The 13,587-nt window shown below is 34.2% G+C and overlaps 1 protein-coding gene across 6 annotated transcripts in view; it reads left to right on the top strand.

Annotated features, from left to right (window-relative positions):
- PIK3CB (phosphatidylinositol-4,5-bisphosphate 3-kinase catalytic subunit beta) overlaps nucleotides 1-13,587 on the top strand; it is a 200,268-nt gene that overhangs the window by 146,443 nt on the left and 40,238 nt on the right. For all 6 annotated transcript variants that reach the window (XM_056793674.1, XM_056793673.1, XM_056793675.1 and 3 more), the window contains 2 exons: nucleotides 9,076-9,206; nucleotides 9,708-9,758. In XM_056793674.1, the coding sequence (XP_056649652.1) occupies nucleotides 9,076-9,206; nucleotides 9,708-9,758 (182 nt within the window). The remainder of the gene's footprint in view (nucleotides 1-9,075; nucleotides 9,207-9,707; nucleotides 9,759-13,587) is intronic.

The raw sequence follows: 13,587 nt of genomic DNA, 5'->3' as shown, positions 1-13,587 counted from the left end.
AGTATTGAGAGTGTGTGGTGAGGAAATAAGTTCACAAGCATTGTATTATTTGTCTCAATAGTTGAGTAAAAGGGGAAAAAATTAATATCAGGGAACCTAAATGTTTTAGTATACTTTTTTTAAAAATTTAAATTATTTAGTCAATTTAGAACATTATTCCTTGGTTACAAGAATCATATTTTTCCCTTCCCTCTCCCCTCCCCTTGCTGTAGCTGATGCTGCAATTCCACTGGGTTTTTTTTTTTAAATATATTTTATTTGATCATTTCCAAGCATTATTCGTTAAAGACATAGATCATTTTCTTTTCCTCCCCCCCACCCCCCATAGCCGACGCGTAAGTCCACTGGGCATTAGATGTTTTCTTGATTTGAACCCATTGCTTTGTTGATAGTATTTGCATTAGAGTGTTCATTTAGAGTCTATCCTCTGTCATGTCCCCTCAACCTCTGTATTCAGGCAGTTGCTTTTTCTCGGTGTTTCCACTCCCATAGTTTATCCTTTGCTTATGAATGATGTTTTTTTCTCCTGGATCCCTGCAAGTTGTTCAGGGACATTACACCGCCACTAATGGAGAAGTCCATTACGTTCGATTATACCACAGTGTATTAGTCTCTGTGTACAATGTTCTCCTGGTTTTGCTCCTCTCGCTCTGCATCACTTCCTGGAGGTTGTTCCAGTCTCCATGGAACTTCTCCACTTTATTATTCCTTTTAGCACAATAGTACTCCATCACCAACATATACCACAGTTTGTTCAGCCATTCCCCAATTGATGGGCATCCCCTCGTTTTCCAGTTTTGGGCCACCACAAAGAGCGCAGCTATGAATATTTTTGTACAAGTCTTTGTGTCCATTATCTCTTTGGGGTACAGACCCAGCAGTGCTATGGCTGGGTCAAAGGGTAGATATTCTTTTGTCGCCCTTTGGGCATAGTTCCAAATTGCCCTCCAGAATGGTTGGATCAATTCACAACTCCACCAGCAATGAATTTGTTCAGCTATTCCCCAATTGGAGGGCATCCCCTCATTTTCCAATTTCTTGCCACCACAAAGAATGCAGCTATGAATATTTTTATACATGACTTTTTCCTTATTATCTCTTTGGGGTACAAACCCAGTAGTGCTATGTGTAAAGATTATTTTAGGGTTGTGACTTAAAAATCTAGATTTAATTGGCCGCCAATATACCCAATACAGTCTGGAAATTTATGGTAATTTAATTAATATAGAGGGAATGAATTTAAGGAGAAGGAGAGAAGAGGATATAGGATTCCCCTTCCTGGCCTGTGCCTGGAGGATTTTAAAATTTCCCCCTTTAGGTCTCTGAAGAAGATTAGAGGCTTCTAAGAGGATAAAGTTAGAAAGGTAAAGGAGGTAAACTCAGTCAGAAAATCAACACCGAACCTGACAATAGCTTGTAGCCACGCTAAGATACCGAAAGTCCTAGCACACTGCTATCAGTCAACTCTCCACCGCAAAAGGTACCAGAGAGGGGAAATGAGTCAATATATAAAACTTTCACTCTTGTGTCTCTCTTCCTCTAAATGCCCATTCTTTTTAGTTCTCACCTTCTTTGATCTTTAGAGTTACTTAACACTTCTTTATTAAGTTCACCTTTTGTGAATTAACCTTTTTGTGATTAATTAAACCTTTATAGTTACTTAACACCTTTTTGTATTAAGATCTTAAAATAAACTTAGCTTAAAGATCTAATTTCAGTATAAAATAAGAGTTAAGTACCTTCATTGTTCAATCAGGAGATTACAACTTTATCTTCCCCTAAAGTACAGTCTAAGTAGGGTGGAGTAATTTAGAGTTCCCAAGACATTCCTGATTTTGTTAAACTAAGTATCTTCATTGTTACATAAAATCAGGAAATAGCTAAATTTAATCTTCACATATGGCTGGATCAAAGGACAGTCAGTCTTTTAGCGCCCTTTGGGCATAGTTCCAAATTGCCCTCCAGAATGGTTGGATCAATACACAACTGCACCAGCAATGCATTAATGTCCTGACTTTGCCACATCTCCTCCAACATTCATTACTTTCCCTTGTTAGCCAATCTGCTAGGTGTGAGGTGATACCTCAGAGTTGTTTTGATTTGCATTTCTCTGATTATAAGAGATTTAGAACACTTTTCCATGTGCTTATTAATGCCTTTGATTTCTTTAACTAAATGCAATTGGTTTAGCTTTTTATAAATTTAAGTAATTAGACCTTTTTTAGAGGTTTTTGTTATGAAGATTGTTTCCCAATTTGTTGCTTCCCTTCTAATTTTGGTTGCATTGGCTTTGCTTCTACAAAATCTTTTTAATTTGATATAATCAAAATCATTTATTTTACATTATGTGATTTTTTTTTCTAGCTCTTGCTTGATTTTAAAGTCTTTCCTTTCCCAAAGATCTGACATGTATACTATTCTGTGTTCACCTAATTTACTTATAGTTTCCTTCTTTATATTCAAGTCATTCACCCATTCTGAGTTTATCTTGGTGTGGGGTGTGATATGTTGATACAAACTGAATCTCTCCCATACTGTCTTCCAATTTTCCCAGTAGTTTTTGTCAAATAGTGGGTTTTCATCCCAAAAGCTGGGATCTATGGCCTTATCATAGACTGTCTTGCTGAGGTCACTTACCCCAAATTTATTCCACTGATCCTCCCTTCTGTCTCTTAGCCAGTTCCAAATTGTTTTGATGATCACTGCTTTATAGTATAGTTCTAGATCTGGGACTGCAAGTCCTCCTTCCTTCGCATTTTTTCCATATTATTTCCCTAGATATCCTTGATCTTTTGTTCTTCCAAATGAACTTTGTTGTGATTTTTTCTAATTCAGTAAAAAACTTTTTTGTTAGTTCAATGGTATGGCACTAAATGAGTAAATTAATTTGGGTAAGATTGCCATTTTTATTATGTTAGCTTGTCCTACCCATGAGCAATCAATATTTTCAAATTGTTTAGATCTAGTTTTAATTGTGTGGAAAGTGTTTTGTAGTTGTGTCCATATAGTTCCTGTCTTTGTCTACGCATATAGATTCCTAAATATTTTATATTGTCTAGGTTGACTTTAAAGGGTATTTCTCTTTCTAATTCTTGCTGCTGAGATGGGTTGGAGATATATAGAAATGCTGATGACTTATGTGGGTTTATTTTGTATCCTGCAACTTTGCTAAAGTCATTGATTATTTCAACTAGCTTTTTGGTTGATTGTCTAGGATTCTTTAAGTAGACCATCATATCATCTGCAAAGAGTGATAGCTTGGTCTCCTTCTTGCCTATTTTATTACCTTCAACTTCTTTTTTCTTTTTTAATTGCTACACCTAGTGTTTCTAGTACAATGTTAAATAATAGAGGTGATAATGGGCATCCTTGTTTCACTCCTGATCTTATTGGGAAGGTTTCTAGTTCATCCCCATTGCAGATGATGTTTGCTGATTGTTTTAGATAAATGCTGTTTATTATTTTTAGGAAAGACCCTTCTATTCCTATGCTTTCTAGTGTTTTCAATAGGAATGAGTGTTGTATTTTGTCAAAGGCTTTTTCTGCATCTATTGAGATAATCATGTGATTTTTGTCAGTTTGCTTGTTGATATGGTCAATTATGTGGATGGTTTTCCTAATATTGAACCATCCTTGCATTCCTGGTATGAATCCTACCTGGTCATAGTGGATAACCCTTGTGATGACTTGCTGGAGTCTTTTTCCTAGTATCCTATTTAAGATTTTTGAATCTATATTCATTAAGGAGTTTGGTCTTTAGTTTTCTTTCTCTGTTTTTGACCTGCCTGGCTTTAGAATCAGTATACCATATTTGTATCGTAAAAGGAATTTGGTATAACTCCTTCTTTGTTTATTCTGTAAAATAATTTGTATAATATTGGGAGTAGTTGTTTGAATGTTTGATAGAATTCATTTGTGAATCCATCTGGACCTGGGGATTTTTTCTTAGTGAGTGCTTCGATGGCTTGTTCAATATCTTTTTCTGATATGGGGTTGCTTAGGTAATTTATTTCTTCCTCTGTTAGTCTAGATAATTTATATTTTTATAAATATTCATCCATATCATCCAAATTTCCGTATTTGTTGCCATATAATTGGGCATAATAGTTTTTAATGATTGCCTCAATTTCCTCTTTATTAGAGGTGAGATCTTCCTTTTCATCTTGTATGCTGTCAATTTGGTTTTCTTCTTTCCTTTTTTTAATTAGATTCATCAATAGTTTGCCTATTTTATTTGTTTTTTCAAAGTACAAGCTTCTAGTCTTATTTATTAAATCTTTAATATAATAAAAATTTTATTAAATTTTAATAATTTCTCCTTTGGTTTTTAGGATCTCTAATTTAATCTTCATCTGAAGATTTTTAATTTGTTCAATTTCTAGTTTTTTAATTTGTATTCCAAATTCATTGACATCTGCCCTCTCTAGTTAATATTTGAACTCAAGGATATAAATTTCCCCCTGAGTACTGTTTTGGCCGCATCCCATAGATTTTGAAGGGATGTCTCATCATTGTCATTTTCTTCAATAAAATTATTAATTGTTTCTTTGATTTGTTCTTTAACTGATTTCAGAGATTTGTATTGTTTGATTTCCAATTTATTTTTGATTTGCCTCCATGTACCCATACTAATTATTATTTTCATTGCATTGTGATCTGAGAAGGTTACATTTATTATTTCTGCTCTTTTGCATTTACGAGTAATGATTTTATGCCCTAGTACATGGTCAATCTTTGTGAAAGTATCATGTGCTGCTGAAAAGAAGGTGTATTCCTTTTTGTTCCTATTTTCTCCACATATATCTCCTAACTCTAATTTTTCTAAGATTTCATTCACTTATCTTCTTTCTTATTTATTTTTTGGTTTGATTTTTTCTATCTATTGTATCCTTGTATTGTTTTTCTATCTATTGTATCCTTGAGCTCCACTAGTTTCTCCTTTAGAAATTTGGATGCTATGCCATTTTGTGCATACATATTGAGTTTTGATATTTCCTCATTGTCTATACTGCCTTTTATCATGATGTAATTAATTACCTTTCCCATCTCTTTTAACTAGATCTATTTTTACTTTGCCTTTGTCAGATATCATGATTATTACTCCTGCTTTCTTTTTATCAGTTGATGCCCAATAGATTTGACTCCATCCTCTTACTTTCATCCTGTACATATTTACCTTCCTCATGTGTGTTTCTTGTAGACAGCATATGGTAGGGTTGGGATTCTAATCCACTCTGCTGTTCACTTGCATTTTGTGAGTGAGTTCATTCTTTTCAAATTCAGAGTTATGATTACCAGCTGTGTATTTCCCAGCATTTTGATTTCCTCTCCTAGTCCTGCCTTTTCTTCTTTCACTATTTACTTCTATATCAATTTTTTGTTTTAAATCAGTCCCCCTAATTCCCACTCGTATTTTTCTTCCCTTTTTACTCCCCCTCATTTTTTATTCTCCTCTTATTTTCTTTACAGTATTTTTTATACTACAACCCCCTCACCCTCTCCCTCTCTTGTATTACTTCCCTCCTCACCAGTCGGTTTGTTACCCTTCTACTTCCATATAGGGCGCAAATCAATTCTCGGCCCCAATGGATTGGATTATTCTTCTCTCTTTGAGTCAATTTCAGCCCAAGTAGGAGTTGAGTATTTCCTTTTTTCCAATCTCTTTACCCTTCCATTGTATTGATGTTCTCCTCCCTCCCACCATGAGCTTCTTTGTGACATATAAAATTTCCCCCTTTTGTTTCTTTTCCCATTCATTTTAGTATTAACCTCTTTTTTAGCTCTAGTTGTGTATATATATTTGTGTATATATGTGTGTATATATATATATATATATTTATGCATACCTATATCTATATACATATTCATGTCTTGGCATTTCATCCTGTACAGTTTTTCAGTGTTCCCTCTATATATAATTCTTCTAGATGCCCATGTGAAAGTAACAATTTTTAAGAGTTACCAGTGACCTCTTCCTATAGGATACATATCATTTTACCTCATTGGGACTCTTAAAAAAGTTGTTTTGTTTGTGTTTTTTTTCCTCTTCCCCCTTTCTTAATTACTTTTTGATCATTCTCTTGAGTTCTGTGCTTGGGTATCATATAGGTTTTTTTTTTTTTTAATTAAGAAAGAACTAGTACTTTCCTATGGAAAAAATTACTTTAATGAGGGGAAGGACTCTAGATCCTGGGGTCCTATAACTTGTGAATGTCAAAACTACTCCACCGTACTCAGACCATACCTTAGAAGATTTGATTTAGCTATTTCCTGATTTGTAACAATGGAGATACTTGGTCTAACAGAATCAGGTTTTGGGAACTCTACATTGCTCCACCCTACTTAATTTAAAAAGGTCAGGAATGTCTGCACCCATACTCAATGATTATGTATCTGAAGAAAATGGCCTTCAACAGACATGTGCAGAAACAGCTGACAGACCCCTGAGCTGTCCTAAGTCAAGCTAAGCTATCATTGGTACAGATGAGAAGCAGGAAAATTATGTAAAACCATCTATATAAGGCACGTCACTTCCTCTCTTCGCCCTCTTTCCCTGGAGAGGCGACTCTGGCTGGCAGTGTGCTAAGCATTCCAACATCTTGGCGTGGTGGCAGCTGTTTGTCAGGGTTTTGGCGGTGAGTTTTCCTTTGAGCTGATTCAGATCCCGCCATCTTGGCTGAGCCCTTTGGAGTTCAGGCTGATTCTTTCCTTCTTACTCTTCAAATCCTTATCTTCCTAGAGCCTCTGGTCTTCCACCTGGCACTAGCCAGGCGGGAGAAATCCTACACCCTTTCCTTCTCCCTTCTTCTTAATTTCTTTCTACTATATTAATTACATCACCATAAATTTCCAGCTGACTTGGGTATTAACTTTTATTTGGGATATCCATGGCAACCAAATAATTAATATAGTTTAGATCTCAAAGCTAAAATTATCTATTACAGTTTCTTAGCCATCGTCTTATATACTTAATCCTTGAGTATGGGTACAGACAAGTGTAGATGCAGCTAGATCCTGTGTTATCCTGAGTGTGGTTCCATGTTATCTGAATGACTTCTTAGCAGCTTGTAATATTTTTTCCTTGGTCTGACAGTTCTTGAATTTGACTATAACATTCCTTGGTGTTGTCAGTTGGGGATTAAGTACAGGAGGTGATCTGTGCATTCTTTTGATCTCTACTTTTCCTTCATGTTCTAGAATATCAGGGCAGTTTTCTTGGATAATTTCTTGTAGTATGATATCCAGACTTTTTCTTTTTTCATGGTCTTTTGCTAGACCAATGATTCTTAAGTTGTCTCACTGGGAATGATTTTCTAAATCTTCTGTTTTATGAATTAGGTGCTTCATATTTTCCTCAATTTTTTAATTCTTTTTATTTTGTTTTATAGTGTCCTGTTGCCTTGTGAAGTCGCTTGCTTCTAGTTATTGTATTCTGGATTTTAAAGACTGAATTTCATCCCTGGCTTCTTGGTCATTCTTCTACTTCTGATCTTTCATCTCCTTTGCCTCATTTTCAAGCTGATTGGTTTTGGCTTTCAAGATACTCTTTTCTGTTTCCCATGACTTATCTCAGTTTTTAAGTGCTTTTCCCACTTGTCTTCAGACTCTTTTAATTGTATTTTGAATTGCATTTTGAGTTCTTCATAAGCCTGTGTCCAATTCTCTGGGTTTTCTGTTTTATTGCTTGGTGTTCACTTCTTCCTTCTCTGTTGTGTTTGCTCTTTGTTCATTGCCTGTCTAGAAGCTATCGATTGTAATTTCTTTTTTCTTTTTCTGTTTTTGCTCATATTTACCCCCTTCTTACTTCCTGCAGTTGTCTGAGCTCTTGCTTCTCTCAGTTCTTTTTGTTTGTTTGTTTTTTTGTTTTTGGCCTTTTCTGTCAGTCGCCCCTCTTGGAGTTTTGTCTGCAAACCTCTCATTGCAGTCTGTGGTGGAGGAGTGTTGGAACTTGAATTTCCCTGCCCTCTTAAGACTTTGATGGGATTTAGTCCAGCTAGGTTGGGCTGTGAATGTGCCCTGAGGCCAAAACCTCCTGGAAGGAGGGATCAATATGGAGTGTCTCAGCTGCTGCAACTAGGCTGCCTGCTCTGTGCTCCTTCTCTAACTACTTCCCCACCACCTGTGTTTGATGCTCTGAACCTGGCACAGCTTTGCTCACAAGGTACTCCCTCCATATCAGCTCCTTTGCCCGTCCAGAAGTTCCAGTTGCTGCTGGAGGTTTAGAGTTCTAGGTGAAGGAGGGGTACTGGGATCTTCCCTTTAAATCTGAGTGTTCTCAAATTCCAGCTTTTGGGGGTGTACCTTTTAAGTTGAGTCAAGCAGGAGGGTTCCTTTGCTCTGTCCTGTTGTTAGGTTTGATTTTTAATCCCCTAGCAGCATTTAGTTTGTAATTTGTAAGGAAAGGTTTTCAGAGGTCTTGACTTTCACTGCCTCAATGCCGCCATCTTCTGTACATTCAGTACACTTTTTTTTAAAACCCATACCTTCCGTTTTAGCATCAATACTGTATATTGCTTCCAAGGTCGAAGACTGGTAAGAGCTACGTAATGGGGTCTAACTGACTTGTCTAGGATTACACAGCTAGGAAGTATGTGAGACCAGATTTGAACGTAGGACCTTCCCTCTCTTGAGCTGGCTCTCAATTCACTGAGCCACCCACCTGCCCCCCCGTAGCACACTTTTAAGATTTAATAACTCAAAATTGCACAAAAAATTTTGGTGTCCCCCATGTAGTAATTAGGGAAGGATAACAGGTCATAAAAAGTATGTGTGTGTGTTTAAAGTCAAGTAATCTCATACATGTTTGATAATGAAGATTGAAGGTAGTATGCTGTAAAGTATACATAATCGTTTCCAGTGTTGCCTTCATGTTTCATCATAATTTATTTTTTAGTCATGTAATTTTAAAAGTAAGCCAGTTTTTATTAAAACCTTTGTGTTAAGCACTAGCACAAACTTTTAGACATTTTGTTAGCTTTTCTTGTCTTTATTTACTTAGCTTTTGAGAGTGCTAATAGATTTAATTTTTATAGTGCTAATTTATTTTTTAAAGAATCTTTTCTTTAATTGTTATAGATGAACTTGAAGAAATGTTAAATCCAATGGGAACTGTTCAAACAAATCCATATACTGAAAATGCAACAGCTTTACATATTAAATTCCCTGAGAATAAAAAACAACCTTATTATTACCCTCCCTTTGATAAGGTAAGGTAACTGTTTTCAGTACACACATAATTGACAAACCGCAAATTAGTAGCATTTTTTCAATTGTTGCCATTATATACCTTGAAATAACCTATATTCTGCAAGTGGCTGAATGGAAAGAATATTGAACTGAGAGTTGAGAAACAAATACTCTAGTCAGTTATACCTCTTGGGGTATAGATGTTGGTCTTTGGGCAAGTTACTTTCTCAAAATAATATGTACCTCAAATTAGTCATCTATACGCAAAAATTAAGCTCTTGAGGGCTTTATTCCTCTATTCTCCATGTGTTCTTTTCAATTAGATCACAGAGCCTTTAAGATTACTTCCATATTAAAGAATCAAAAACCATGGGAATATGTGTAAGCAATCAATATTTTTGCAATCTTTTGCCCAATGTTTTTTTCATAACTTGAATTTAATTTGAAATCATAATTAAGTTTTTTGACTTATAAGTTATTCCATTAAATTTATTTTGATGTTTGTGTATTTTTTAAAACAGATTATTGAAAAGGCAGCTGAGATTGCAAGTAGTGACAGTGGTAATGTATCAGTAAGTATCAAAGGTAAAAATAGCATCCTTCTGATTATTTTGCAATGTCTAGATAGCATATTCAATTCAAGAAGCATATGTTAAAGTCTTGCTATATGAAAGCATAACCAATTGCATGAGCTAAAAATTTTGGAGGAAAAAAAACTATGTATTCCTTACCCTTAAGGAGATTATATTTTACTGGAAAGATATCAGTATTCAGATCAATAGAGCCAAAGTAGTTTCATGAGGTAGTAAACTCTAATGACTGGAGCATAAGGAAAAGTTTGTAAATAAGACAGCTTCTGAACTGGGTGTTACTGATTCAAAAGGAGGCAAAAGTTTACATTCCAAAGCTGGCAAAGAGATTTCATTACCTAAGGAAGGGAATGATTAAAATACAGGGAATCATAGACCTAAATCACTAATTAATATCAATTTAGAAATTCTAAATAAAATGCTATCAAACAGACTAACTGCAATTGATCAAGTTGGATTTATACCACTGATACAAGGATGGTTCAAACATTAGAAAGATAATATGATTAATCACATTAACAATAAAAATATCCAAAGCCATATGATTATCACAATTTATAGAGAACAATTTTGACAAAATACAATGCTCATGTAAAAAAAAAATAACGTGCAAAATATATTAGCATTGAAGGAACTTTTTTTTTTCACCCTTCTACCTTAGAATCACTACTGTGTATTGATTCTAAGGTAGAAGAGTGGCAAGGGGCAGGTAATAGAGGTTAAGTCATTTGCTCAAGGTCACCTACCTAGGAAATGTCTTGAGTGCAGATTTGAACCCAGAACCTCCCGTCTCTAGACCTGATTCTCAATCCACTTAACCACTCCGCTGCCACATGAAGGAACTTTTTTACTATCATAAGAATTATCTAGATAAAGCTAAAAACAAATCATGCATGGGGGATATACTAGAAGATTTCCCAATAAATACAATAGTAAAACTAGTATGCCGACACTCCCAAATACTGTTTGATGTAATTCTGTGAAATTCAGTGAGATAGGAGAACGAAGTAAAAGAAATATACATGGGTAAAGAAGTGATAAAACTCTACTTTTGCTGGTGATGCATGGTCTTATTTATAAATAAATAAAATTGAGAGGGAATCAACTATGATACTAATTGAGAAAGTAACGTTAGAAACATTTCAGACTATAAAATAAAACCTTAAAAACCAGTAGCATTCCTATATAGTAATGATAACAAAATCCAAGAGACAATAATAGAAAAAAAATCACATTACAAATAACTACACAACACATAAAATACCTAGTTAGTATTCTCCCAAAACACACAAAATACTTATACAGATTAATTTACAAAGTGTTTCTTTTAGTAGATAAATAACTCACCTAGCAGCTGGAAAAATATTCAGTACTTTTGGCTAGACCATGCAATATTTAAAAGTGACAGTGCTACCAATGTTTATTTCATGACTTTGATGCTTAATTTAAATGATCAAAGGGATACTTTATTGAACTCTACAGAATAATGACAAATTTCCTTTAGGAAAACAAAATATAAATGTAAATAATAAAAAGAGGTTAGGATGATTGGGTAGTAGAACTTCCAGATCTCAGATCATATTATAAAACAGCAGTCATCAAAACCATTTGATATTGCTTAAAAAATAAAGAGGTAGATTAATGGAACAGAGTAGACAAGGGAGAATCAAAAACAATAAAACTCAGTGTTTTATAAAGTCATCATTTTTCTTAGTCTGATAATATGGATTAACCAAATTCCTATTCCTTTTCTTCATGGGAAGTTTTTGATAATTATTGGAAGTATTGTCTATTTTAGGGAAAAAAAGATAAAGTTATGAAATAATTTATTTTTTAGTTTTTATTTTTGCTATTTCTTCTGCCAGTTACCTGTTTCTATATAAGAATTTTAAAAGTTGGAGGAAGCTGGGTGGATTGAGAGCCAGGCCCAAAGATGGGAGGTCCTAGGTTCAAATTTGCCCTCGGACCCTTCCTACCTGTGTGACTCATGGCTAGTCACTTAACCCCTATTGCCTTGGAACCAATACACAGTATTGATTCTAAAATGGAAAGTGAGTTTAAAAAAATATTTTTTTTAAATAGAAAGTTTTCTGTTACATAGTATAAAATTCCTTTTTCCATTCTTTGTTTCTTTTTAATCAAAATCCTTTTTAAATTTAAATTTTTTTGTAATTTCTTTTCTTTGAAGATTATTGACAGTTCAATTTTACCTTGGCATTATAAAAGCCTGAAAATTTTTTAGCTCAATAAACAAAGTATTATAACTATCTTTGTGGGGTTTCTTTGTCTTATGTTTGTCACAATATTTTTAAGACAATGAATTTGAAAGTTTCTCTAGTTTTACTACCTTGATGTGATTTTTTTTTCTTCATTCCTAACAGTAAGGTTGAAACTAAGCCTGTATCCTCTCCAAATGTAAAAGGTATTATGTGTGCACATTCCTGCAACTAGGTTGGCAGTGAATGCTTTGTCTTTCATCATATAATCATCATAATTCCATCCTCAAATTCTTTTAAAGACTGATGTCAACGTTCAGAAAGTTTGAAAGTTGTTTGATGCTTGTAAAATAAAATGCCATTTTGAGAATCCCCAAATATAAATCATTCTTTCTTCTCCTTTTTTTTAATACACTCATTTATTAGCATCACTCAATATAAAAAGGTTTATTGATTCTTCCTACCTATGTTTCCTACAGAAGTAGAATTTACTTATCATACACTACTTTCTTTTTGGTAATCATTAATACTGTTCAGCCTAGAGCCACTCTCCTCTTTCAGAAGGATAAAAATGCTAGATAAGAGTTTACATTCCTTGCCTTATATGTGATCAGATCCTACTACCATGCTTTTCAAACTTGTTACCTATCTGGGCTTATCTGTCAGAATTAAGACTCCTTCAGACTGAACATAAGTATCCATTTCCTCTTATGGGTAGTAACTAATCATTGTTATTCAATAGACATGATATCTGTCAGACCCTCTAACTTCTCTGGATCCTTTCTTCTTTGGCAGAATCTTTTTTGGTCACATTAGCTAATCTGATAGATATGAATTGATATCTCAGAGTTACTTAATTTGCATTTCTCTAATCAATAGTGATTTGGAGCATTTCCTCATAAGACTATAGATTTCTTCATATGCGCACTGTCTATTCTTATCAGTTGACCATTTATCAATTGTGTAATGTTCTGTATTTTTAGAAATTTGACTCAGCTTTCTATATATTTAAGAAATAAGATCTTTATCAGAGATACTTAGTATAAATTTCTGTTCTAAATTTTTCATTTCCCCTTTATTCTTAGTTGCATTGGTTTTGATGTGCAAAACTTTGTAAATTTGATGTCATAATCAGAATGACCAATTTTATTTTTTGTTATGTGTTATATATCTCGTTTGGTTATAAGTTCTTCCCTTATCCATAGTCTTGAATAGTAAACTTTTCTGTGTTCCCCTAATTTGCTTTTCGTATCACCCTTTATTTCTAGATCAAGTATCGATTTCTCTTGGTGTATGTATGATATGTTTGTTTAGGCCAAATTTCTGCCATTATTGTTTTCCTCTTTTCCCAATAGTTTTATCAAATAGTTCTTTCCCCAAGAGTTTGGATCATTAAACACTAAGTTGCTGTGGATATTAACTAATGTGTGTTGATTTCCTAACTTATTCCATTGATCCACCACTCTATTTCTTAGTTCCAAATTGATTTGTTGATTACCACATTACAGTAGAGTACCTGGTATTCCTCCTTCCTTCAGAGTTGTTTTAATTTGCATTTCTCTAATCAGTAGTGATTTAGAGCTTTTATTCCTTAG

The sequence above is a fragment of the Monodelphis domestica genome, chromosome 4, assembly GCF_027887165.1.
Source record: "Monodelphis domestica isolate mMonDom1 chromosome 4, mMonDom1.pri, whole genome shotgun sequence".
In the NCBI taxonomy this organism is placed as follows: Eukaryota; Metazoa; Chordata; class Mammalia; order Didelphimorphia; family Didelphidae; genus Monodelphis; species Monodelphis domestica.
Note: the sequence above shows the minus strand (reverse complement) of the source record. Positions and strands in the feature narration are given on the sequence as shown.